Source organism: Leuciscus leuciscus (assembly GCF_965113295.1).
Source record: "Leuciscus leuciscus genome assembly, chromosome: 1".
Taxonomy (NCBI): Eukaryota; Metazoa; Chordata; class Actinopteri; order Cypriniformes; family Leuciscidae; genus Leuciscus; species Leuciscus leuciscus.
The window spans coordinates 9,064,916-9,092,130 of NC_138725.1; the positions used below are offsets into that span (position 1 = coordinate 9,064,916).

Genomic DNA, 27,215 nt, shown 5'->3' on the forward strand with positions numbered 1-27,215 from the left:
CAACCATCACACACTTTATACAGTTTGATTAAGCGACAGACTCATTTCTGTATTGTTTTCATCGATCACAGCGATACTTGTGCGTCTTTTCTGGCGTCTTCCTTCTGAAATAAACATTTAGTGCAGCAGCAGCGAGCATGAGGAGAATGTTGAGTTCATTCAGACCTGAGCGATGTTGTGTTCGTTTTAGGGCTGGGTTTCGATTCTGATTCTCAAGATCTTGAATCGATTATCATTATTCGATTCGATTCGATCCGATCTGATCCGATCCGATCTTCGAGATTTAGATAATGGTTTTTGAAAAAAACGTATTATTTCATCCGCAACCGCATCACAAAACTCATCATCCGTCCGCCATCCATCCGCACCAATTTTCAAAACCGCACCCGCCCACCATCCGCTTAATGTGTTATATTGTTACTTAATTTTACAAAACAATAAATGATGCGATGGCACAAGAAATTATTAGATGCTCACTCTTTTAATCCAGATCGAACTCACATGTACATCTCACATTCTCTCTTGTATCTACACTGATCAATCGCCCTTCTCTATCTCCCTCTAGTGTTCAGTTCTTGTAATAACAGTTTATGTAGACACAACATCCCCCCAATACGTAAGATATTTTCCTTCCCACTTAATCTATCAGTAATTACCATAAAACAAAAAGATGTTTCATTCCAACATTAAGCAATAACCCAAGGAAGTAAAATGGTTTGAACAGTATTTTTATTATTTTTTGAGCACAAAAACAAGCTTATCTTAATTATAACAGGAACAGAACGTATAAGCTATAGACTATGCAATGTATAACTATACATTTACGTCTCGAAATCTTTTAGCCATGAACAGGGGCGATTCTAGGATTTTCATTTTAGGGGGGCTCAGCCCCCAATGAGGGTATGATGTAAAAAAAAAAAAAAAAAAAAGGTTAGTTTATGGTCTAATGCTCATTATTAAGTAGTTTCATTCATTCATCCAGTAACATGCATATGGCACGGTTTTATAATCACTGAGGTACCGAATGTGAGGTAGTTAGGGGGGTTTGGGGGCATGCTCCCCCGAGAAAATTTTGATTTCTCTGATCTACATATGTGCATTTTAAGATGTTTTGAAGGCCAAAAAAATTGGATGACAATAGCTTTAAAACCATGTGCGGGCAGCTGTTTTTTTCTCACCTCATCAGCATCACACTCTTTTTCTCTTTGTTTTTATCTTGCTCTGTCTTTTCCCCTCCTAAAGCTGAGCTTTGACTGATACAGGCTTTTAATTTTTGTCTGTCAGTGAAGAAAGTAAACATAGGGTCAACTGATAGGTTGATTTATGAATCATTTTCTCAGACAAAGCTACCAGGAAAGCTAGGTAACTAAGTCCATCTACAATGAAATATAAATTATTTATTTTATTTTTTAAGCTTTTTAGCCTTTGTAATCAACAATACGGTTGGTTATTCATCAAGTCACCCCGTGAAAATCTATTTAATTTAAAATCATTTAACTAACCAGCTAAACGTGTATTAATGTAACTGTCTATTGGCAATATGATTAATCTGTTCTATATTTATTTCTATTTATTAAAAATAACAACATGAATTATCAATTTGCCACTTCTATAAATCAAGTGCTTAAAAGAAAAGCACAAATCCCTTTACTCTACTCTTAGCCTACTCTAATATATGTAGGCTATACACTTCTACTGATTCATTATTACTTAATACAAAACTATATTTATTAATACAAAACCAAATAACTCCACATGATGTTTCTCTCTCAAGGCCATCTAGTGCTTTCAGACAATGATGTGTGTCTTTAATCATTTCTGTGCATGGCAGCATAATGTAATAACGAAATACAAAATAATATGTTTTAAAGTTTAAAAAGTAAATTAAAATAAATCATGATCGTTTTCTAAAGTATGTTTTCATGGGTGTTAATCGCTTCATTTTTGTTTTGTAGAAAAAAACAACTATCACACTGATAAGGGCTGAAGGTGAACGCAGCGAAACGTATTGGTATTGGAAGAGAAACCGAACCGTCCCGTGTTGCTCCCAATGCTCCAGTAACATTACATTATGTAAACTGCAATGCATAAATGACAAAGAACTGCACCGATGCAGATGTAATATCATAGCAATCTATCAATAAATGCACTCACGACACACCTCGCTCTGCTCGGCGCCCCTGCAGATTGAAAAATGCGCTAAATCCAAGCAGACTCAGATAAGGGGAGGAGCCGAAACTTGACGCAGCTTGCCGCCGTTTCAAATGAGTTTTTTTAAAGGGGACTGAAGCGATAAAAAATATATTAATCAAATATTTTTTAGGGGGGCTGGGCAGAAGTTTAGGGGGGCTGAAGCCCCCCTAAAAAGGGCCTAGTGACGCCCCTGGCCATGAAGGAGGTTTGCGCATTCTTGACGGACGTTCCTCAACCCGCGGAAAGTTATCAGCTTCATTACAGAAGGAACTTTGCTCCGCAAGCTCAGCTGCAGGATCAGGCATCTGAACAGCTCGTGCCAATCGTGAGGAATGCCATTTCCTTCCATCCTCTAGCAAGTAGGTATTCGGACCCACTTGTTTCTCAATTTCAACAGGATCAGAAAATTTGCAGTGTCCCTTCGGCACATGAAAGGGCTTGCGTACTCGCACCCTGTCCCCCTCTTTGAGGATAAGCCGTCGTGCTCCACGTTTTGCATCAGTATAACGTTTCATTTGAGATTGCTTAAGAACAACTCGCTTGCGAACATCCGTTGTCTGGAGAGTGCTTGCAGGGGAATGAAGGGCAACGTTCAGTTTTGTTCTCATCTTCCGCCCATGGAGTAATTCGAAGGGTGAAACTCCCGTGGTAGCATGTGGAGTAGAGCGATAAACTTGAAGAAAGTCTGTAACAGTACGTTTCCATGGCTTAGATTGTACTATAGCCGACTGTACACAGTCCTTAAGAACTCTGTTAAAACGTTCTATAGCCCCGTTCGCGGCTGGATTATAGACAGCCGTGCGAACTGCCGCAATGCCTCTTTCTCGCAGAAAGGTGGTGAACGCATCCGACGTGAATTGTGGCCCATTATCCGTAACCAACTCTACCGGGTAACCATGGCGACTGAAAATGCCATTGAGAAAGTCAATAACAACCCCTGTCGTCACAGACAATGTAAAGGCAACATCTGGCCATTTGGAATAGTAATCAGTTAAGGTAATAGCGTACTTACAGTCCCAACCAGCAGTGTCAAACGGGCCGACAATGTCCATTCCCAGTTTACTCCATGGTGCATCTGGAAAAGGTACCGGTTGGAGGGGGGCGGTAACCGTACGAGCAGATTTATCCAGCCTTTGACACAGCTCGCACGAGGAGACCTGAGTCTGGATCATCTGATCCATTCCAGGGAACCAGTATAGTTCGCGTAAGCGATGTTTTGTCCTCACGATTCCCTGGTAACTTTCGTGCGCGAGAGTTATTAATGTCTCAATGTCACTGGAACTACTAGACGGGTGTCCCTGAACACCACATTGTCCTTGACACTAAGTTCATTCCTCACATTGTAGTAGGGCTGAAGGTCGGTATGCACAGCTTTTACAGAAACAGGCCATCCTTTTTCGATTTGGGTGCATAAAGCAGTTTTGAACTCGGATGGTGAAATCGCAGTCAGGGCAGTAGACAGTAAAGCGACCAGCTCTGGCTCATCATCAGAGGTAGAAGCAGAAGCGAGAGGAAGAGGTAACCGCGACAGACAGTCAGCAACATGATTTGATGAGCCAGCCCGATACACAACGTCATAAGTGAAACACAGAAGGCGAGCTGACCACCGAGCAATGCACATCCCGGCACGTCCAGCTCCCCGCGTAGACAGCAGTGTTGTCAGCGCCTGGTGATCAGTGCGCAGCGTAAAACGTCTGCCCCAGAGGTATGTGCGCCACTTCTCGACGGCCCAAACACACGCTAAAGCCTCTTTCTCCACAGTTGAATAACGCCGTTCGGCTGAGGTTAAGGTTCGTGACGCAAATGCCACTGTGCGTTCACTGTGATCTGGGTACACCTGCGATAATATCGCTCCCAGACCATAATCTGATGCGTCAGTGGACACAATGATTGGCATTTCTGGGTTAAATAGGGCAAGCGCTGAACTGTCCACTAAGCATTTCTTAACATCCATAAAGCTCTGTTGGGCATCATCAGTCCATTCAACTTCAGAATCCTGGCGCAGGCATGCACGCAACGGCTCAACGAGAGTGGCATAATTAGGTATAAACTTATTATACCAGGACAACATACCCAGAAAGGAGCGCAAGCTGGTGACATCAGTTGGAGCTGGGGCCTGCATTATTGCTTGCAGATGATCTTCATCAGGTTGGATACCATTTCCATTCACCATGTGTCCAAGGAAGCGCAAGCAGGACTGACGGAAATTACACTTTTTCTCATTCATTCGTAGACCAGCCTCGCTTAGACGTTTGAGGACAGCATCCAAAGCAACGTCATGGTCTTGCTGTGTACATCCGAAACAGATGATGTCATCCAAGTAATTCTGTACATTGGGAATATCTTTGAGTATTATTGAGATCATTTTCTGGAATGCGGCCGGAGCCGATGCGAGGCCATACGGAACACGGCAAAAACGAAACAGCCCGTCGTGCGTTATAAACGCTGTGAGGTCACGGCTATCTGGATGGAGCGGAACCTGGTGGTAAGCGTTTTCCAGATCAATGGTAGAAAAAACAGTTGCACCTGACAAGGCAGCTAAAGTCTCCTCCATGTGTGGCAGAGGGTAAGCATCCACTATAATAGCCTTATTAGGCTCCCGCAAATCAACACACATTCTAATTCCTCCTGTCTTTTTTTGTACTACAACAATTGGTGAGATCCACGATGAAGCATCAATTCTCTCTATTACACCGGCGCTGAGAAGGCGGTTCAGTTCATCAGACACAGCAGCACGTACTGATAAAGGAAGACGTCGCAGTTTTTGTCGCACAGGTACAGCGGAGTGTAAGACTTTCACTTTATGCATGAACTCTTTCACACAACCTGTCGCAGGTGCAGAAGAGGAAAGCTGTATCACTGGTGTCAGAGGAAGAGAAGCAGGTAAGTCGGCGGCCCGTGCAGAAGTGATTGTATTCCCTTCTATGCAAAGGTGTAGAGCAGATATCAAGTCCATCCCCATTAGAGCAGTTCCTGATTCCACAATAAAGAAGGTAGCAGAGCATTCTACATTGTCTTTAATAACAGTAGCTGGCAGACAGCCGAGCACAGTAATAGGCGAGCGCGAGTATGTAACTAGTTGCGCTGTCGATGGCTGCAAATGTGTACCTTTGAAGTGTTTTTCATACACAGATCGAGGCAGAACTGATACTGAAGCGCCAGTATCCACGATCAGTTCCACGTTTGCAAAGGACTTAGGTGTCTGGATGCCCACAGCACACTGGATTTTATTCTGCATGCTGGATTCTTGAATTAACAGTAACGTGTACTCGGGTAACTCAACTTCTCTAACTGTGTGCGTAGGAGCCGAACGACACACGCGTGCAAAGTGTCCCTCTTTGTTACAGTTTTTGCATATTGCTCTTGTAGCCGGGCACTCTCTTGCATTAGCCAAGTGTCCACTAGAACCACAACGAAAACATGAGCGTGTATGCGCAGCAGGTGCAGAAGATTTTGAAAAGGTATTTGCGGTGAACGTGGTTCTTTGTTGTTTGCGCTGAACGGCATTTTGTTGAATTTGGACAGCTTGCACAGGAAAACTCCGTTCCCCGATGACCTTTGCTTGTTCCGATGCAGACTCGACTTGGGTCGCAGTTGTAATAGCTTCTGCCAATGTAAGGTCAGGTCTTAAGAGCAGTCTCTCGCGAATTCGAGGATCCGACACATGCTCAATGAGTTGATCTCGAATCATGTCATTTGTATTAGGAAAATCACAAGTTGCAGCTAACTGTCTCAGTGCAGCAATATAATTCACTATAGACTCGTGAGCACCTTGCACTCGTTTCCGGAAATTATGACGTTCTACCACAACATTTATGGCAGGGGTGAAATGTGTACTCAACGCAGTGATAGCAGACTCCAGTGTATCTCCAGTCTCTGGTAAGGTATAAAAAATCCTTTGTCCTCCGGTTCCTAAGCAATGAAGCAGCAAGGCTCTTTTCCTTGCCTCTGGCCAAGCATCACCTGTAGTTAAAGTTCACGGGGAAAATGTAGGCCTATTATTAAATCGATCCTCTAAATTACGGATCGATCTTTAGAAATTGATATGAAAATCGATTCAGAATTGGTGAATCGATTTTTTCAACACAGCCCTAGTTCGTTTGTGTGATTGTTTCGTCAAGTCAAAAGTCAAAGTTTAAGATCTATGAAGGGAATTAATGTGAATCGATCTCAAGTGTCATACTGGAACAGAGACTGGTAAATGCTTTACATTGAGCCTAAGATGAGCCGCGTGAGACATTAAAGCAATACTAATAAATATGAATAGCGTTTTACTCTTGGAACAATAGAGCTTGTGATGCTCTTTATTTGTAAAAGTTTTATGATAATTTTCAGTTTCTGCGCGCATATAAAATGTTATTATTTTAATGATCTAACTATTTTATAGTGTTGAATGGAGTTATTATAAGATCAAACTTAATGTGGACATATTATGCTGCTGTTTATTTCTCTGTAACTGTTAGTGGTTTATGAAGATGAGTGTCATAGTGATTGTTTTTCTGTTATTGATGTTTTATCCATGTCATAGTGTGAGAAATTACAATAATTGTCTTTCAGTAGAGCAGTTTTACAGGCTTTTATCATGTATCCTGACTCAAATAATGTGTTTCTAACAGCAAACACTCAGAATAAAGTGAGATGATCTGCTGATGATCCTGAATGGCTTGTTGAATGAGTGTTGATAGTCTGAGGCTCATCAATATTAACAGATCTGCTGAAAACACTCTTTATTTCATGACAATAGTTCCTGTTTTCTCCTCATTTATTATGCTGATGTCTTCAGATCTCCTGTAAATTGACACTTAAAGCTCATTTCATTGGTGTCAGCAGACTGAGGGGATTTGATGGCTACTATATGCTAGGGCTGCACGATATTGAAGAATGCGATATTCGATGCGATAATGCTTAAAGTGTGTAAAATTAAATTAAATTGTCTATTATATAGCCAAAATGCGTGTTTCACATTCTTTTTGTGACAAGAAAACATCCCTACAACTTCTGAGAGTGAAAATCAGTGTTTTACTGTCGCATAATAAGTGTTATTTTAACATCAGTGTAAACCACAGGGTTTAGGGTTTTAGGTTATCCTACATTAGGTTTATTTAACAACAGAATGATCAGAACAGAATATATTGTGATATATACATTTGCGATATTTCGATAATCTCAATATATTGTGCAGCCCTACTATATGCATGTTTATTTCTGTGTTTATGATTTTAACTGTTTTTCTTACCATTATTTATTCTTGGAAGAATTAAAATGATTTATATTATTTTCTTTATTTCTAGATGCCTGTATTTTAATGAAGAAACAGAATAGTGTTAGGATTAGCAATAAAAAATAGTAAAAATAAATAATGAATTGGCATATAATTTATATATTTTTTATTTTTGGCAGATCAGCTCCTCCCACACTGGAATACATCATCAGTGAAGCTCCTCCTACAGCAGTCACATCATCAGTGAAGCTCCTCCCACTGTAATCACATCATCAGTGAAGCTCCTCCCACTGTAATTCTCCAATAAATGCTGTAAATTCCCATCAGCTACAAGTGAAGACGAGCATCAGAGCATCAGGAAGAGCTGAAATCTGCAAAGACTGAGTTTATTAAAGAGGACAGTGAGAACATGAGTGATCCAGAACCCTGCAGAATGAAGCACACTGAAGATCCTGAAGAACAAAGAGGTTGGTGTTTATTCTTCATTCATTCATGATGCTGAAGAACATTCATGTTAGAAACATTCAAGCACTTCATCACATTTAGATAAACAGTTCAACTATGAAACGGTACAGAATGTTCTGGGTTTTCTTCAACAAATGGTCAGTAAAGGGAGGTTTGTGACATTTTTATATTGATTGTCAACATCAGATCAAGCGAAATACTATTTTAACTGTTTTATTTTACATTTATTTTATATCTGGTTCTCAAGTAGCAACAACATTACCAGAAGTTTAGTCATTTTCAACATAGTTTTCAAAATATATATGTTTAGGAATAGTCAGTAAACACCAAGTTACTGGAAAAAGTTGTATTTGTCAAATATCATACAAGTTGTTCATAGTTATAGAGATTCTTCTTACAGTAACTTTGGTAACAGGGTTGATGAATACAGTCAGTGCTACAGTTTGTGTAAAAACTGAGACAATGGATTGAGATTATATTCTTGTCTTCCCATCATGCAGTAGAAAGAGCCCAGATGATGTCACTTCCTGTGTGTCACAGAAATGCTCTGTTTTTAAAAGGAGGAAAATCATGTCAGGAGTAACAGGGTTGAGTGAAACATGTTGGACACAGATAAAGCTAATAAAAAATGTTAATTTAAAAATAGTTAAAGCCACGGCCACTCTACACTTTGAGCAAGTTTCTACAGACGCTGCAACGGCCGTGAAATGACGGAAATAAACAAGTTCAGATAAAAGATAAAGATAAAAAAATAGTTCATTTAAAGCCAGTTAAAGTTATGGCCACTCTACACTTTGAGCTTGTGAAGTTTCTACAGACGCTGCAACGGCCGTGAAATGACGGAAATAAATGTAATATGTAACAAATAATAATAATAATTAAAAAATAAACAACCCACTCCACTTGAATGCTAAACGCTTGTGTTATTTATCACAGGGTAATTCACTTGAGCTTGTGTTTCTGGTGTCCCACTTTCACATGCGCATGAATGGAAGTCAGTGCAAGGAAAAGTCTAGTGTGAACGGCCATTAATAATTCAAACGGTTTTATTCAAATAAATATCAATCTCAAAGTTGGTGTCAAAATATGGCAGTATTGTATATTTTAATGTTAATATCATGTTAGATAGTTGTGTCATTGATATATGTAATAGTTCTTGCTAAATAAACAAGGGATTCGTGCCTATAATGTTTTAAAGGGAACCTATTATGCAAAATTCACTTTTACATGTTTTTTGAACATAAATGTGTGTTGGCAGTGTGTGAGCAAAACCACCCTAGAATGATAAAAATCCATCCAGTGTTTTTTTTACTATCTCAATAAATCACAAGCCCTGTTCTAGATTTCCCGCACTGTGACGTAGAATTGCACAAGCCCCACCGACGTGGTTTGATTGACACTGTGGTTACCCCGCCCTCGGTGATCTGTACACCATCGCCATTGTTTCAACGACAGCCGGTAATGTCTACTAAGAAATGTAGGTGTTCTGTTGTGGGATGTAAGAATAGACATAGTAGTCTTCACTGATATCAGAGCCACTGAAAACGCAGCGGATGGATTTTATTTATGAAGAAAAGGCGCCACTTAAACTTCCTAAATACGTTTATGTTTGCGCGAATCATTTTCTGACTGACTGTTTAGTGAACGAGGGTCAAATTTAATCCTCAAGTGTGGATCATTGCCTACTGTTCGCGATCCAACGTCACCTCCAGAAGAAGTAAGTGTATTTTATGATTTATGAGCAAATAGTCATTTCAATCGATGTCAGCCAGTTCAACAACAAATGCGTCTAAAGCTATTTATTGTCGTCGTCATAGGATTACTCAACAAACAACGTCAGACAGTTTTATGTCATGTATTATTTTTGCAGCAATTACAAATGTAAATAAATTAAGGTCTGCTCTATCTCCATAGACAGTAGCCTATATAAACGTCTATCTCCCTGCAGCATATGTTTTCTGGTTCTGTATCCATCTTCTCACATTTGCCACATAAGCACCTGTACGACAAGTAATGTCAAAATGACGCAACAGCGCCCCTGGCATAAATATAATTTCGTTTGTACTTAATAAAAAATAAAAAAATAAAAAAATTTGTTTGTACTTAGCAAACGTTATCACAGTATTTGTGTGTGTGTAGTTTCAAAAAATTGCGCGGACGTTATCACAATTCGTGTGTGTGTGTGTGTGTGTGTGTGTTGTACATCCATAATTGCAAAGGGGACGCGATTAAAACTTTGTAAGTACATAAATGTATCAAATAACCACTCCGAGACGTCTTGGTCTATTCTATTTCGTGTTTCTTCTGTGCCGGGACTCTCTTCATCATCTGGGTCCAGCAGGGCAGGGATATGCAGCTCATTTACATTTAAGGTGGTACACTCCAAAACAGCTCTTTTTAAAACAGGCCCCAAAAATGACATTTTCAAATGGTTATAATAAATTAACTGTGGGGTATTTTGTGCTGAAACTTCACAAATACATTCTGGGGACACCCAAGACCAATATTACATCTTGTAAAAAGGGGCATAATAGGTGCCCTTTAAAGATAATAAATGGAAGATAAATTTTCCTCATTCATGTAAAGTTTTCAAGGACATATCATTTACAAAAAGGCATCAAATTATCATAATATTTTATAACCGTTGTCTACTTTCTACTATTACATCAGGGCTCACTTTCATGTCCTTTCACTTTATATTTCTCTCTTTAAGTTTTTTTGATGTACTGAAAATTAAATGTAATATTTGTTTCTTTCCTGTCAGACCTGATGGAAGAGAGCGAGGAGAGTGAAGAACTGAGTGAAGTGGAGGAGGAACATCATGTCCAACCTGGAGGAAAACCTTCAAAGACTAAAAAGACATTTTTAAAGAAAAGAAGAGTCAAGAAATCTTTTACCTGCACTCAATGTGGAAAGAGTTTCACAACCAAACAAAGTCTTGATGTTCACATGAGGATCCACACCGGAGAGAAGCCGTTTAAGTGTGATAAATGTAGAAAGAGTTTCACTCAATCATCACACCTTAATGTTCACATGATGATCCACACCGGAGAGAAGCCGTTCACATGTGATCAATGTGGAAAAGCATTTCTTAGTGCATCAAACCTGAAGAAACACCTGAGAGTTCATACGAAAGAGAAGCCTTATTCATGTTCTGTGTGTGGAAAGAGTTTTTCACTGCAGCAATCTTTACATACACATGAGAAAACTCACACTGGAGTGAGAGAGTACATGTGCTTTGAGTGTGAAAAGACTTTTATTACAGCGGACGGTTTAAAACGGCACCAGATAATTCACTCTGGAGAAAAACCTTACAAGTGTTCACACTGTGACAAGAGATTCAGTCATTCATCTCATCTGAGATCACATGAGATGATCCACACTGGAGAAAAACCTTACAAGTGTTCACACTGTGACAAGAGATTCAGTCAGTCATCACATCTGAGATCACACGAGATGATCCACACTGGAGAGAAGCCGCACAAGTGTTCACACTGTGACAAGAGATTCAGTCGGTCAACACATCTGAGATCACATGAGAGGATCCACAGCAGAGAGAAGCCGCACCACGTGTGATCAGTGTGGAAAGAGTTTCTCTATTAAAACTCACCTGAAGCGACACATGAAGATCCATACAGTGGAGAAACCACATCAACACAGTCTGAGATCACGGTAATAGTTTATCTTTATGTGCTGAGCAACAAAGTCTCTTCTGTGTAAGTTAGGCACACATCACCCTATAGCCAAATCTCTCCTCTCCAACCTATAGCTGGTGTGTGGTGAGGACAGGACACTTTGTTGATTGATTGATATCTATTAACTTGACAGGAATATCTCATTTGGGGTTTAAGGCCACGCGATCCAGTTTGGTTCAGAAACCCTTTAACAATGAAAACAAATGTTTATTAAAGCTGTAATATATGTGTTCCATAGCCTATACAAGGCATCTTAAACAAGGCTCCTGGACTACTTCCTGAAACTCACTGTTGGGCCCTATATGAATATGAAGGCCTCAAAAACTCTTATAGAACTATTTTGTCCCATCCTGTTTAAAATTATATTCATTAGAACCACTCTGAGCTTTTTTTTGTGTGTGAAAGGTATTGGAAAAATAATATTTATTATTACAGTACTGTAACGGTCACCAGCTGGAGTGCCCTTGAGAGCCACCAGAGGGCACTCCACACCAGACTATTATCACTCCCTCACAAACTACTATTTCCCATAAATCACCGCCTGGACTCATCATCACTGATTGCATTCACCTGTGTCTCATCACCCTGTTAGTCTCAGCCTATTTATACCATGGCTGAGTCCCAATTCGTCTACTTATACTACGACCTAAAAGTATGTCCTTTTTTGTGGAGAAAAAGTACACACTTTTGAGTGTGTAGCAAAAGAGAATGCACGTTCTGGGACATACTTCGATGATGTGAACGAGAACATGGTTGCCTAGTTACGCACACCACAACTGTGATGCAAAGCTGAATTTTCAGCATCATTACTCCAGTCTTCAGTGTCACATGTGACATCCAGTCTATCACATGATCCTTTAGAAATCATTCTAATATTCTGATTTATTATGAGTGTTGGAAACAGTTCTGCTGCCTGATATATTTGATGAATAAAAAAAGTATTGATTTATTTATTTTTTTAAAAGAAAGAAAAAAATGACTGATCCCAAATTACTGATCAGTAGTGTATATTGTTGTTACAAAAGATTTCTATTTTTAAAAATAAAATAAAAAATGGACAAAAAAAATTTAATCATCAAAGTATCCTAAAAATGTATCACAGGTTATGAAAAAATATTAAGCAGTAGAACTGTTTCCAACTTTAATAATGAATCATCATATTACAATGATTTCTAAAGGATCATGTGATAGACTGAAGTAATGGTCCTGAAAATTCAGCTTTGCATCACAGAAATAAATTATAATTTAAAGTATAATAAATTGAAAACCAATTATTTTAAATTGTAATAATATCACAATATAAAAAAAAATAACTTCCAAACTTTTGACCTGTAGCCTACTGATAGACGAACATCCAGCATCTCCAGACAACCATTACACTCTAAGGTCTCTCTTCAGCTTGAAGCATCACTGTAAATGACAGAATTTGAATATCGTATGAAACAATTCATACACACAGAGCACAATTTTCTGGTGTTTTATTTTTCTATTGTGTTGTCTTCCACATGTCTTGTTAGATTTGACTTGTCTAGTTGTATGTTTGAGTTTGTGTTTTTTTTTTTCCCTTGTGGTGGGGTTGTGTTTTTGGTGTAGAAAATGTAATTTTTGCTCTTTATAATTCCATTGTTTGGACTGTGTACTTCCCAGAGACGCTTTACTAAATGCTGTGTACTTCTTCAGTAAAATGTGAATCTTAAAGGGTAACTAAACCCCTGGTCAGAGCCTGACTCCACCCACTGTCAATATTTGAAAAATGCTAGAAAAGTGGGCAGACCCCAGCGGAGATAGAGGGGACGAACCGTGAGCGGGGGCTGTGTGGAGAAGCCCATTTCCACCTCTATTGCGTTGGAGAAGCAATCCCGCGAAAATGCAGGTTTCACACTCACGGTCTTCCAGGCCGAGTGCATGCAAAAACTGGCGCCTATTTTCCAAGTCTGCTGGAAAGTTATGCAGTCCAGCAGTGCTGTTGCAACCAGCAACACTACACCTACGTACCCTCCTGACCACTGTACACAGATAAATCTACATTAGCTCATACCAAGGGCGTGGTGAGCTCGTACCAGGGGCGTGGTGAGCTGGAACCTGCTTACGTCACCTGCCACCTTTTACGTCACTTGCCACCGCAACATCCAATAGGAAAATTCAACTGCAGTAGCCACCGTTCAACCTTAAGAGGGCAGCACTCAGACGTTTTTACACCATATATTGTAAAATTAAAACACTTTATACCCAAATGTCAAAAAAGTTACTCGAATCAATGAACAGCATTAATAAAGCCTCATTCTTACAGATCATTAAATAAAAAAAGTTGGTTTGGGGTTTAGTTACCCTTTAAAGTAAAGTCTTATCTGTCATTTTTGTAATTTTAATATTTAATGCACTTAGAAACTTTTATACTCTGGAAAAAATGTGTCAACAGTTTTTGGTACTTAAAAATCCTGTTACTTTGAAATCTGGACCTGTAGCTGTAAGAAATTAATTGCTTGCATGCTATGAATTCATATAAACATAAATAGAAACATGGCAGCACAGTAGCACTATCACTTCGCAGCGAGAAGGTCCCCGGTTCGAGTCCCGGCTGAGCCAGGAGTTAGCAGGTTCTCTGTGATTTCCTTCAGGTTAATTAGCGATACTCGAGTGTCTGTGTGTAAGCCCAGTGATGGGCGGGCCATCCGTTCAAGGCGATGTGAAAGTCCAGAAAACATTAAAAAAATTACGTTTTCAGAACATTTCCAAAATTATAGAATGGAATGTCCCTGTAACGTTCACATACACCAAGAAAAAAGTTCTTAATACGTAAAAAAAACCCCGGATGTTTTGAACGTAAAGAAAACTTTCAGAAATAATGTTTTAAAAAAAACAGGCTCTGCTGCTGAAGGTGAATCCCATGCACTCTCATAGGCCTCTCCATGACTCTCACAAAGCTTATGTAGAGCACAGCATGTCAGCACCGTAGATTTCACAAGGTCGACCGCACAGTCACTTCTTTAATAAGGCAACGCCATCTTCCTTTCAATCTACCAAAAGCATTTTCAACCACTACACATGCTCTGGAAATGTTCATGTTGTAGACCCGCTGTTCCACAGTCAGCTGTCCGGTGTCAGTGAATGGTTTTAAGAGCCAGTTCTGCAAGGGATAGGCAGAGTCTCCTAGGATGTAGTAGCCAACATTCACCCCACCAATGTTTTTGGTGTTAGCTGGTATGTGGTTTCCACGGCTTGCCAACTCCCACAGTGTGGACAGTCTCAAAAGTATCTCAGTCTTCTGTACTCAGAGCCGGTTGCAAGCTTCCACAGTGCAATGGCTACTCTCATCTTTAGAGGTACACACACACATGGAAGTTTGTGTCCCGTCTCTACATCTCTGGATGCAGTTTGTTGCACAAGTGCATAAATGTTTCTTCAGACATTCTGAAGTTCTTCAGCCACTGAGTGTTTGCAAAACCAGTTCAGATCAATGCAAAAAAACACAAATTCGCTCTCTGACAGTAGGTGGCACTCATGGTCACATTTTGCTACTTTTTTAAGAGAGAGCTGCCATTTCTGCCGCATACGAGATCTCGATCACGCAACAACATTACTACACAGAGCTGGCAGATCCATTGAGAAAGCATTTTAAAGGGATAGTTCACTCAAAAAGGAAAATTAGCCCATGATTTACTCGCCCTCAACTCATCCTAGGTGTGAATTCTTTCAGACGAATACAATCGGAGTTATATCAAAAAATGTCCTGGCTCTTTATAATGTGCATATAATGGCAGTGAATTGCAGATTAGGATGATTCTGAGGTGAGACTTGCGTCTCGAATGATGGTGCTACCTTCACAAGAGAGAGTTCAAATAATAATTTCCTTTGTTCTCTCAGAGAGTTCTCTTCCAGTTTTTCCAGTCTTACATCCATAATCTTTCTAAGTTTGTTTTTCTTTAACTCTTTGCCTGTTACCGAGGAATCGAGGAACTAGTGCTCTGTACCGAGGAACTAGTGCTCCTCAACAGGTAGAGAAACAAGCCAATCGACTTACAAATCGATGGCACAAACAGGGAGCGAGACCCAAAGGCACTCGAGACATCCGATTGTCACGAGCATCACATATTGCCGCAGTAGCATCCTCTACCCCAGATACAGCTCTGACAAGGATTGCAAACACTCGTCTCCTACCACCGCCTATACATCTTGAGAACAGATTTGAAGTACTAATGAATGTAAATGAGGAATCCCCAAACGTGATGAATGTGATCGAACACAGACTGAATGGGCCAGTAGCTAACACTGATGCTAACTGGCGCTCAAGGTCGAGCAGACAGCGGCACTTAGCTCAGAGCACAGCCGAGCCCAGGACTCTGATAGTGGGGGACTCCATAATCAGAAACATTAGCGGCAGGGATACAACTACATGCTGCCTTCCACAAGCAACAACTTCTGATATAAACAGGGAACTTCAGAACATTCTGATGAAACATAAGACTGCAAATCGACTCATCATACATGTGGGGAAGAATGATATTCATAAAGAGCAGTCAGAACTCCTTAAGAAGGATTTCCATTATCTTTTTGAAACACTTAAAAGACTGAAAGTTCAAACATTCATCAGTGGACCACTCCCAGCAAAATGAAAAAAAAAACAGGATTTCACGGTTGCTTGGGCTAAATACATGGCTGCAAAAAACCTGCAACATAAAAGGAGTAAACTTCATTGACAATTTCAATCTTTTCTGGAGTCAGAGACAACTTTTTCATCGGGATGGCCATCACCCAAACAAACTTGGTTCAAGAGTGTTAAATGACAATATCTACTTCTTCCTCAATTATCCTTATGCAGTGTGTGCCAAAATCCACTCAATCTGAACGGCACACACACACCTGGACACAGTATGAATGACCACGGGACTTCACTTCAGCAGCAAAATGGACTTGCGGTTGACATATCACACAAGGACAATGATAACACCACTCCGCCACAACAACCTCTGCACACGGACACAATCTCAGCTGAGCCCTGCCCACAGAGCTCATCACAGACAGACATTTCAGAACTGCTCCAAGATTCAGCACCCAAGGACGACTTCCTGGAAAACAGCCAGGGAAGCCAGGACAGCATATCACAGCCTCCTATAACACCAGAGCAACAGCCTCTCTCACCAGACACTTTTTCCCTCTCTCCAGCATCGCCACTTCTGTGCTTCTCACAGAAAATGGAAGAACTGGTGTATGCTGGAACCAAACTATCCCACTCTTTTGCTGCAAGCCCCCAGATACCAACCAAAAAACGACATGCACCGCAACCACCCAAGCCTGCGGGCCCAGCTCGCCCTCCCCCTCCTGTGAGAGCTCTTCGGCCTCTGCCACAACGCCAGGGCCCCCACCCTCCTCCTTCTGCTCGAGGTGAACCGAAAACAACTGATACCAGCTCTCAGTGATATGTGTCGGGTCCCCGCTATGATAACAGTAACTTTCTCAAATGTTTACAGAACAAGCGGGAACCCAGTGTGCCTGAATCTTTCTCTATTGCTGTTCTATTACAAGATAGAAAGTCTAAGGCCTTCAATAGCCGTACAGCAAACCCAACTAATTTGGTGCCTATTACACGTCAAACTAAGATTGATGTGGGGACAAAAAGTAAGACTGTTAAGTTAGCACTTATAAACATTCGTTCACTTAAAAATTAATCACTTCTAGTCAACGACTTAATAACCACAAACAACCTGGATTTTATGCTTCTGAATGAAACCTGGCTAGGAGACAGCTGCAGTGCAACAATCCTCAATGAAGCAGCCCCTCCCAAATCCTAAGCTGTTAAGAGAGGTGGGGGTCTAGCTGCTCTTTTTAAAGATGTCTATCAATGTAAGCAAATATCATTTGGGAATTACCATTCTTTCGAATATCTGGGTATTGTGTTAAAAGGTTGTTACTTTCTCCGCTTCAGCGATCTCCGGCGGCAGCGTAACAGCTCGTCAATTCATGTTCGTGCAAAGGATGAGACGGACAAAAATGACCGATGCATGCCGTTCTTTTACTTATTTTCGTGTTGCCAGGTTCACAATGCAACCAGCTCCCAGGTGGAATAATTTGAGTGAACTTAACTAAAACAGAATACAAACTTCCTCCATCCAATTCAACTACACAGCACACAGGGAGAGCGCACATCACATCAGCACATGTGTCGACCTACACTACCCATATTGCACTTCGCTGCGGACTACAACACCCATAAATAGCGGTCTTAAAGAGGCCACTTCTATTTCCCCTCTCCTGCAACAAGGTGCTCCACGCATTTTACTTATCATTATTTACAGGCCTCCAAAATACTCTCCAGCCTTTGCTGAGGACTTTACAGAACTGTTATCAACAATTACCTCAGAGTTTGACTGTTTTGCCATTGCTGGAGATTTTAACATTCACATAGATAACACAGAAAACAATATGGCAAAATAAATCAATACTATTTTAAAAACTTTTGATCTGACTCAGCATGAACATGGGCTCACACACAATCGTGGACACACTCTAGATTTACTTATCAGTAAGGGTCTAAACATTTCACTGATTGTTATTAAGGATGTAGCACTGTTTGATCATTTCTGTATTTTCTTTGATATATTGATCTCTCCTGCCACTGAAGCTAGATCTGTGTCTGTCAAGAAGAGATGCTTAAATGAGAACACTACTGTACTATTTATGAAGGCTATATCCTTAACACCAAGCATATCTGCAGACTCTGTTGATTTTCTCCTTGATTCTTTTAACTCAAAAGTTAAAAGTGTGATGGATGATATTGCTCCTGTTAAAATCAGGAAGAAGAGTGGCACACAAAAAGCACCTTGGAGAAACTCAACAGCAGTGCAAAATATGAAAAGACAATGCAGAAAAGCAGAGTGCATGTGGCGGAAGACAAAACCTGTAGTCCATTATAACATCTACAAAGACAGCCTTCATGCTTTTGTAACAGTTATAGACTAGGCAATTGACTGCGGATGCTATCTGGCAACAGAAGATGGATCGTCACAGAGCCTGGGTTGTGAATGAGTACACCGGAGTCATAGATTTTAGTCTGAGTGTGTGTATTCAGTAAATAATAAAACATAAACAACATAAACAAAACATAAACAACATAAACAAAGCACCTTCAATGACACATACAAAACACAATTCTACGTAAAGTTCAATTCAATGGCAGATTAATGCACTGCCAACGAATGGAAAAGAAAAACAGGAAGAGAAGGAAAAAAAAATAACCCCCGACGCAATGTGTTCCACGGCCGAGACAAAGTCTGGTGAAATGTCAGTTAATTACGGATTGAGCCATAGATAATCCAAGTAGAGAAAGCTTCAATCATGGTGGATGTGTGGTTCGCTTATCCTACCACGTATAGGTCCGAGTTCTTTTGGCTCGCCATCTCGATCAGAGTCCTTAAGTTGGGACAGTCGAGAATTCAAAAGTCCATAAATGAAGAATGGGGATTGGTTGGTCCAGAAAAAAAACCTGACCTAAGAAGGCCAAAAATACAAATTAAGTAAAATAACATGGTTACTCAAGTAACTAACCATAACAAATACTAAAGTAAATCAATGTATACATAACCATACCCGCTTAATGCAAGGCATTTCCATAAATAAATATCATTAATATAAAAATCAAAAATACATCTAACTATATCGTACAATAATTGTATTATACTTATGTAACGACAATGACTATGACATGCGGTCACATGCTGTTCAAATTAGTAAATCCTGATCTCCAAGTCTGCTTGAACGGTCAAAATTGCATCTTTGTGGCTCCCCCGAGGGACATTTGAGTCACATAAGGAAACCCTGTTTTCTTAGAATCCCCTCTAAAACCCCCATTTCAGCTCTGGACTCCCTGTGACTTTTACAACCTCACAGACTCGTGACATTCCAGAACACACACACACACGTACACACACACACACACACACACACACACACCAACATCCTTTTGTGTTTAACTTAAAATGTGTGTAACTCAGACTGGTATCTGAATTTCCTGTATGTATGTGTGATTAATGTTGTTGTGATCATACAGTTATGATCTTCGAGTGTTTGGATCTGAAATGTATTTTTGAAGAATGTTCTCCCAGTAGAATCGCATCCCGTAACCCGAGCTCATTGGCAGGTCATAAAATTTGACCACAGAGCTATCCAGCCCTATGCATGAGATAACAGGGTCGCAACATTCCAACACACACACACATACAAACACACTCTGGACTGTGAAACAGAAACCCCCTTACAGAAAAGGACTTTTACCCATAAAGTCACTCCTAAAGGTACTAAATATATAAATTTGTGTGTTAAGAGGTGTGTGTAACCCATAGGAAAGCATATGTCCTATTTGTGACCTTAATAGAACTGCTATTGCCTATACAAATGCATAATAATGTATCGTTGCATGGCTACAACGCCTAGATTCTATTTTTGATATCTCTGTAATCCTCTCCAGCTAACGGAGTTGAATTCCAATAACAGAATTCAGTGATGCGCATTGTTTTATAAGTTCATATGTCTGGAGAAAATCCTCTCCAGTTAAAGTCAATCATGACTCATTCGAGTGGGCGTGTCTAACCGGACAAAGGAATCTTCCCGCTCGAAAAATCTCGACAGCTGATTCGTCCTACACGAAGGAGGGGACGGCACCTGGGACACTGATAAAAGTCCAAAATCTCTTCTCTTCGCTCTCTCATCCTTCCGCTCTCAACTCATCCAACTTCTTTGGACCCTCTTCCCCGGCGCAGCGCTTCTCCAAGGAACATCTGAAGGAGGCCCTGGCCTTCTCCATCGAACGAACCCATGTTCGAGTCGTAACCGCCGGTCTTTGCAACTAAGATTTCCAGCCTCTCCCATCCCGGGAGACGAATCTGAACTTTTCCGGTAACGTTAAATTCAAGTGAGCCTTTACATCGTTTTTCGAAACGACCCAGAAGAAGAAGCTAGACGCAAACCAGCCGGACACGCGCACGCGCGTCCCCTTTTCAGCATCACACTGAAAGAGTACCACATCTCGCAAGTATATTGATTCCTATAAAAGCTGTTCCAGGTGTCTAGGTCTTAGGTCTGTGATTTAAGTTACCCTCTATCTTCCCTCTATATCTTTCTTTCTTTCTTTCTTTCTTTCATGTCATTCATTCCGATCACGTCATGCTATGTTTTATGTTTTTGTTCGGTTAAATGTGTGTCTGTTTTCTCGTTTGCATTTTACGTACGTTTATATTTGTAGCTTATAATCTCTATCTAGTGCCATTTTATTAATAAACCCATTTATACTTTTAACTGTCTCTGTGTTTGAAAACCCACTTTTTATAAAGTCAATGAAACAAAAGATCTATAAAGCTACAGGCTCTATATTATAAAACTACTTTGAGTAGTTTTAATTTATAAACCCAAAGAGGTTTTGTCTTCGTGGCCAGAAGACAAACTGTCTTGGAGTTTTGTAAACAGGAATGCTTCTTCTTAACTGTAATGATCAGACAGTACAGAACGAGGCATTTCCTATAATTGATAAAGTAAATGCATATGCGATTTATGAATTATGACCATGCGTTATAAATATTAATATTGCCAAAATTCCCTATATTCTTGAGCTAATTCGCATTAACCCAGAGGCATTTACGCTACATGTATTATGGTGGAGACATTTCGAGCAGTTTCAAACTTCATTTTTGTGGGCAAATTCAGTTTCAGTTGAATGTGTATTATTGGTATTAATAATTGTAGGCTATACGCGCGTTTTGAATTGTGAGATAAGTCGCCAAGGCGAACTCACCCAGCTGATCGCGGGCACAAAAGCCAGCTCAGCTCTGCTAAAACTGCAGTTCATGACATTACATCTGTCTCTGTAAAGACGAAGCAAAACTCTTTGCAGTTGATACATGTAACATGATTTAAACCGACTAAATGAAGACGAAGGATCTCTTTTAGGACGAAGACGTAAATCTGATAGTTTTCAGTCGTAATAGGCCTTATACAATACGTTAACGATAAGCTCCTGGTCAGAAATTGGCCTCGCGATCCAATTTCGTAAACCTACGCAAAAATCATAAAAGTGCTATTTTGATTAATGCTTATGGGAGATGAGCAGATGATAAGTCCTGCTCACAGCTGTTCTGATGCCTGGTGTGCTCACAGCTTAAGTAAATAGATGTTCAATGCCTGTTTGCTCACAGTTTCTAGTGATTAAAACACGAAGTTTTAATACCTGTTTTTATGTAAACCGTTTTATATGTAATGAGTAATTGGAGACCAGTTTTATGAATTAAGAAAAGATGATAATCCCTGTTCTTATTCTAAAACCGTCTCAATGTGTAATGTATAATGTGTAATTCCTGTTAGTCACATGTTGTGAAACTCGCGTCAGTTTTCCGCATGCAACAGAAGCGCAAAACACCACGTGATTCCACAGATAAAAAAATCTGCTGTCTTAACTGCTGAATCACGTCACCGACACTAGAGGGCAGCCTCTAGAGGTGTGGCAGGGCTCAAATTACGCGCCCCCCACCGACGTCATCCTGCGTGAGCGTCGCCTCCCACTGACGTCAGCCTGCGCGAGCGCAACTACGCCATCTCGTGGCGTTCTAAGATAATACCTGCTTTCAATTTCTTTTTCTCTCTGCATTCATTTTCTCTCTCAAATACTTAACTGCATTCAAGCTTAGCTTATGCTGATATTATTTGGAGTTAGACAATTCCTTTTTCTGTTTTTGACTGTCACACTTTAAGTTAAGTTCAAAAAAAAAAAAAAAAAGGGAAAACTTTTCGAATTAAAAACTTAGATTTGATTCACTCAGTTCATTGATAAGGTCCACCTAGGAAGAAGCACGCCACCGTGTGGCGATCTTGGGTCGACTTATCAATATCTGTTTAACCCCCAGTCTGCAATTGAAGTGTCTCATTGCCACCCTTTTCGTTTGATTATTTTTATAATCAATACTAATAACCTCAGTGTTATTGTAAGGATTATAGGAAGTCATTCTGAATTTCAGTTTTGATTATTTTTAGTATTGATTCATCACTGTTATCATTCTGATTTTCTTTCCTTCCTTATTATTATTATTTTGGACCTCTCCTTGCATGCTTATTTGAATTTTAATTTAAACTAGTTTTAATTTTAATTTAAATTGTGTTCACTAACAACCAGGTGGACCACGGAGAAGGAATACGCCCCTTTCCCTTGTGGCACAAACCCACTGCAGGGCCTATCCCTCTGCCTGCGTCCCAAGCCTGTGTTGTTTATTTGAATTTTATTTCATTGATAATTTTTTTTTCTCTTTCCCCAGCCTTTTCAAAGGGGGGGTAGGTTATTCCGATAATTAACCATCGGTTATCATAATTCCTTTGCATTGTATCATTATTTTAGTAAAGCCTTTGCCTCTGACCCCTGCATACATATTTACTCAATTTGATGAAAACAGAAAGCCTTAATTCACTTTAAGTCTAACCTCTCAATCCCTTATTGTGTATCTATTGGCAGGACCCAGTCAGTGCACTGTGGTAATCCAAAAGTCATCCCTGGTGGTTTCCGGTGGGCGGGATCATCTGTCCGGCGTTACTGACACTGCGCTCTGTCTGGTGTTGGGACCGTCGGAGAGTCTGACCGCGCCCGCTGGTTTCCACCTGGATGACCTCTATTCACCCCAGGTAAACTAAAATTTGATAGAACCCATCCACTTATTAGGAACCACAGAATACTAGCTATTCCTTCGGGTGTATTTTAAGTGCTTGGACTCACCTTTCTCTCTCTAAGACACACCTTCTTTCGAGGTCCTGTCCCGACAACCCACGCATCTCCTGGCCCGATCAGGAACTCTCGCAGTGTTAATAAGGCTTAGGCCTCTTTATTTTATTTTATTTGATCTTATTTGATTTATTTTCCTTAAATAACGCTCCCCGTGTTATTGTTTGTGACATTTCATTGCAGACCAATGCACTTCCTTGTGTTGTGTTTCCCTCTGATCTTCCCTACCTTCAACCTTGTCTCTTTCTCCACTCTGTTGTGATTTGTTTCTTTCATTTCACTTAGACACAGAACCTAAGAGAGACCCCAGGAAAAGCTGAATAATAGAGTGACGATCAAAGCGGGCGTCGCTAGACGACCCCCCCAGGCTACCGCCTGTCCAAATTTCTATTGTGGGTTTCATCCATACCCACGAAATTGGCTCCGCTAACTGTTGACATCAGTTAGCCCCGAAATTCTCATAAACGGCATAGCCCGTATGAGTATAGCTCATTAACCCTAAAACAAACTTGCATTGTGTCTCTTTTTGTGTGTGCTGTGCTTCTCTCACCACAGTAAGCAGAGATGTCGAGCTAACCCAGTCCCACAGTACCTGGACCAGTTTGAGACCTGCGATCCAACCCAAAAGTACGACCACGAGCAGCTGGCCAAAATCTTCGGAAAATCGCACTCAACCTCGTCACCAAGGCCCGGGCCAGCGAAAGGCTCAGTCTCGATATGGAACAGAAGGCAGCCGCACTACAGCTCCAGGCCACAGAAGCCCGGAAGGACCGAGCCCACACACAGAGTCGGCTAGACCAGCTAATCTTCCTGACCGAGGAAGAGGACGAGACGGACACAACGCTACAACAGGAAGTTGAAAGACTTCAAAAAGCCCTGGACGATCTTCGTCTGCACACAGATCAAAGACAGCAGTCGGAGGAAAACACCCGGGAGGAACTCAACGAAAGGCTCCAACGGGCTGAAGCTCTCCTTGAGAGAGCAGAGACTAAAATCCATCAGCTCATTCAGCAGAGACACGATCTCGAAGACGAACTAGACATGGTTCGCAGAGAACTGAGACATGCTTACAGTTTCAACCGCGACCGGGAAGGGGAAGAACATCTCACACCATTTCCCCCTTCCAGCGAGTCTGCGCCTTTCAGCCACACACCCAGAGCTGAAAAGGGGGGCGAAAGCCCACTGCACAACACCACGCCTGTCAGCCAAACACCAAGAGCTGTAAAGGGTCAGAATCCTCTCCAGACGGATTGGGCCCCCAGCAACAGCTCTCGTCCAACAAACCTCAACAAGATGGCCAGAAACATTCCTACGTTTGCCGGAGACTGCAGTGTTCATGCGTACCTTCAAGACATTGACTTTCACCTGCAAACTGTCGCCAACGCGACAGCTTGGGACAAATTGTACCTGGTAAGAATCACCTCAAGCAGAGAGGTGCGTAGTTTTCTGGATCGCCAACCACAGCCTGTCAAAGCAGATTACAAGCAACTGCGACAAGCGTTGATCCGCGAATTCTCTGACCCAGAATCAGACCAAGGGTTTATCACGGCCCTCGACGTGAAACAGGCCCGACTTGAACACCCACACTCCTATTATGACCGACTCCGACAAACGTTCTTCGGAGCAACCAACACACCAGATATGGAAGAAGATATAACCTTTAGAACTTTGTTTCTGCGGAACCTGCATAGCACCGTGAGTAAACATCTCGGCGTGCTCGTCTGCCCACGAACCATGTCTACTCGAGAACTCAGAGACTTAGCCCACAAGGCTTACACCAAGCAAAGGGCCATGGATGAAAAGACGGTAAAGACACACACAATTCACTCCGTCTCTGAGCACCGCTCAGAACCAGACAGCAGGTGGCGGCACGACTGTGACGGTGCCCGTCCAAAGCGTCGGACCGACCGCTCAGAAAGATTCTGGAACCAGCACCACCCGCCGTCCAGAACTCCAAGCCCAGACCGTCGAAACTGGAACCACTCTCCTCAGAACACTGGTGAGCCCGAGTCTTCTTACATCACAGATGAAGACAGTGCAGCCACGTCTGACACAGACACAGAAAACGAACACTGACACCTACTGTTTCAAGGTCCTGACTGACCTGCAGTTGAGTAACCAAACCAATGTCTGCGCCACATACAGACAACCCACCCACCCACCCTAACCATTGCAGTGATTACACAGCACAAACGAACTTTACCAACTACACTGCACGCCTCAGAGCCGCTAAACGCTACCTCCGCTGTGTACAAAGAAAGTCATGCGGGCCTCTGATGAACAGACTTTTCCTATGCCACCACTTACCCCTCCACCACCCTCGCAGGCCATCTGAGCTCACTGACGACCAGTGCCTCAGACAGCTGTCTGCCACCACGCACATGTTGCGTTCACAAGACTTCAATACGCATTGTGCACCTGTTGCCATCACAGCGCCACAGCTCGTAAAGCCACAAAGCACAAGGGGGGGCCAGGCGTAACAATGACGCCACATGTGCCAAAAAGCCATGCATGGGACATCAAAGCATGTGGCATACCAACCTCAGCGAAAACAAAAGACTGTCCTAAGCCAATCAAGGACGTCCCTCGCTGGAATTTTTTTTTCTCCTTCTCTCTCTCTCTCTCCCTATCGCCTCTAACAGGATGCAGGCCGCAGTGGTTCGCGAGAAAGCAGCCACACTCACCAGGTCTGGCATCCGGCATCGCACGGAGAGAGCAACCCTGAGTCCTGAACACCAAGGCAGGACTCGCACTCAACACAGTCCCTCCAAGCATGGGCAACCGCCCAGCCTGAACACCTCACCTGTGTCCATACCTGGACCGCAGCTGACGCTGCGCTGTGTACCTCCACAGCAACCGACCACGCCCTGACTCCCGTCTTGGCTTTCACCCTGTACCAGACCCTACCAAATGTGAGCAGCCACAGCAAAGCTCACAAAGCCGTGTCTGGTGGTTTCCTATGGAACCGCAAAAAGGGGGTCCCGATCCGGGGCTCGCCTAAACCTCATTTGACCTGAGTCCTCAGTCATCAGCCGCTTGCCATCGACCATTGCGCTAATTTGTTGTTCGATAAAGTCCTTCCGAGGTCTTTATCTAACAAAAAGGGGGAATATGTAACGACAATGACTATGACATGCGGTCACATGCTGTTCAAATTAGTAAATCCTGATCTCCAAGTCTGCTTGAACGGTCAAAATTGCATCTTTGTGGCTCCCCCGAGGGACATTTGAGTCACATAAGGAAACCCTGTTTTCTTAGAATCCCCTCTAAAACCCCCATTTCAGCTCTGGACTCCCTGTGACTTTTACAACCTCACAGACTCGTGACATTCCAGAACACACACACACGTACACACACACACACACACACACACACACACCAACATCCTTTTGTGTTTAACTTAAAATGTGTGTAACTCAGACTGGTATCTGAATTTCCTGTATGTATGTGTGATTAATGTTGTTGTGATCATACAGTTATGATCTTCGAGTGTTTGGATCTGAAATGTATTTTTGAAGAATGTTCTCCCAGTAGAATCGCATCCCGTAACCCGAGCTCATTGGCAGGTCATAAAATTTGACCACAGAGCTATCCAGCCCTATGCATGAGATAACAGGGTCGCAACATTCCAACACACACACACATACAAACACACTCTGGACTGTGAAACAGAAACCCCCTTACAGAAAAGGACTTTTACCCATAAAGTCACTCCTAAAGGTACTAAATATATAAATTTGTGTGTTAAGAGGTGTGTGTAACCCATAGGAAAGCATATGTCCTATTTGTGACCTTAATAGAACTGCTATTGCCTATACAAATGCATAATAATGTATCGTTGCATGGCTACAACGCCTAGATTCTATTTTTGATATCTCTGTAATCCTCTCCA

At 41.5% G+C, this 27,215-nt stretch overlaps 3 protein-coding genes across 3 annotated transcripts in view; all 3 read left to right on the forward strand.

The window, feature by feature from the left end:
• Positions 1–27,215, forward strand: part of LOC309492428 (uncharacterized protein) — a 291,943-nt gene that overhangs the window by 24,219 nt on the left and 240,509 nt on the right. The gene's annotated exons all lie outside the window — the stretch shown is intronic.
• The window catches only part of LOC309492320 (uncharacterized protein), a 75,606-nt gene that overhangs the window by 16,940 nt on the left and 31,451 nt on the right, over positions 1–27,215 (forward strand). The gene's annotated exons all lie outside the window — the stretch shown is intronic.
• The window catches only part of LOC309492535 (uncharacterized protein), a 39,971-nt gene continuing 20,391 nt past the window's right edge, over positions 7,636–27,215 (forward strand). Inside the window, exon 1 of the mRNA XM_082161557.1 lies at positions 7,636–7,881. Coding sequence (XP_082017683.1) covers positions 7,824–7,881 — 58 coding nt within the window. The 5' untranslated portion in view covers positions 7,636–7,823. The remainder of the gene's footprint in view (positions 7,882–27,215) is intronic.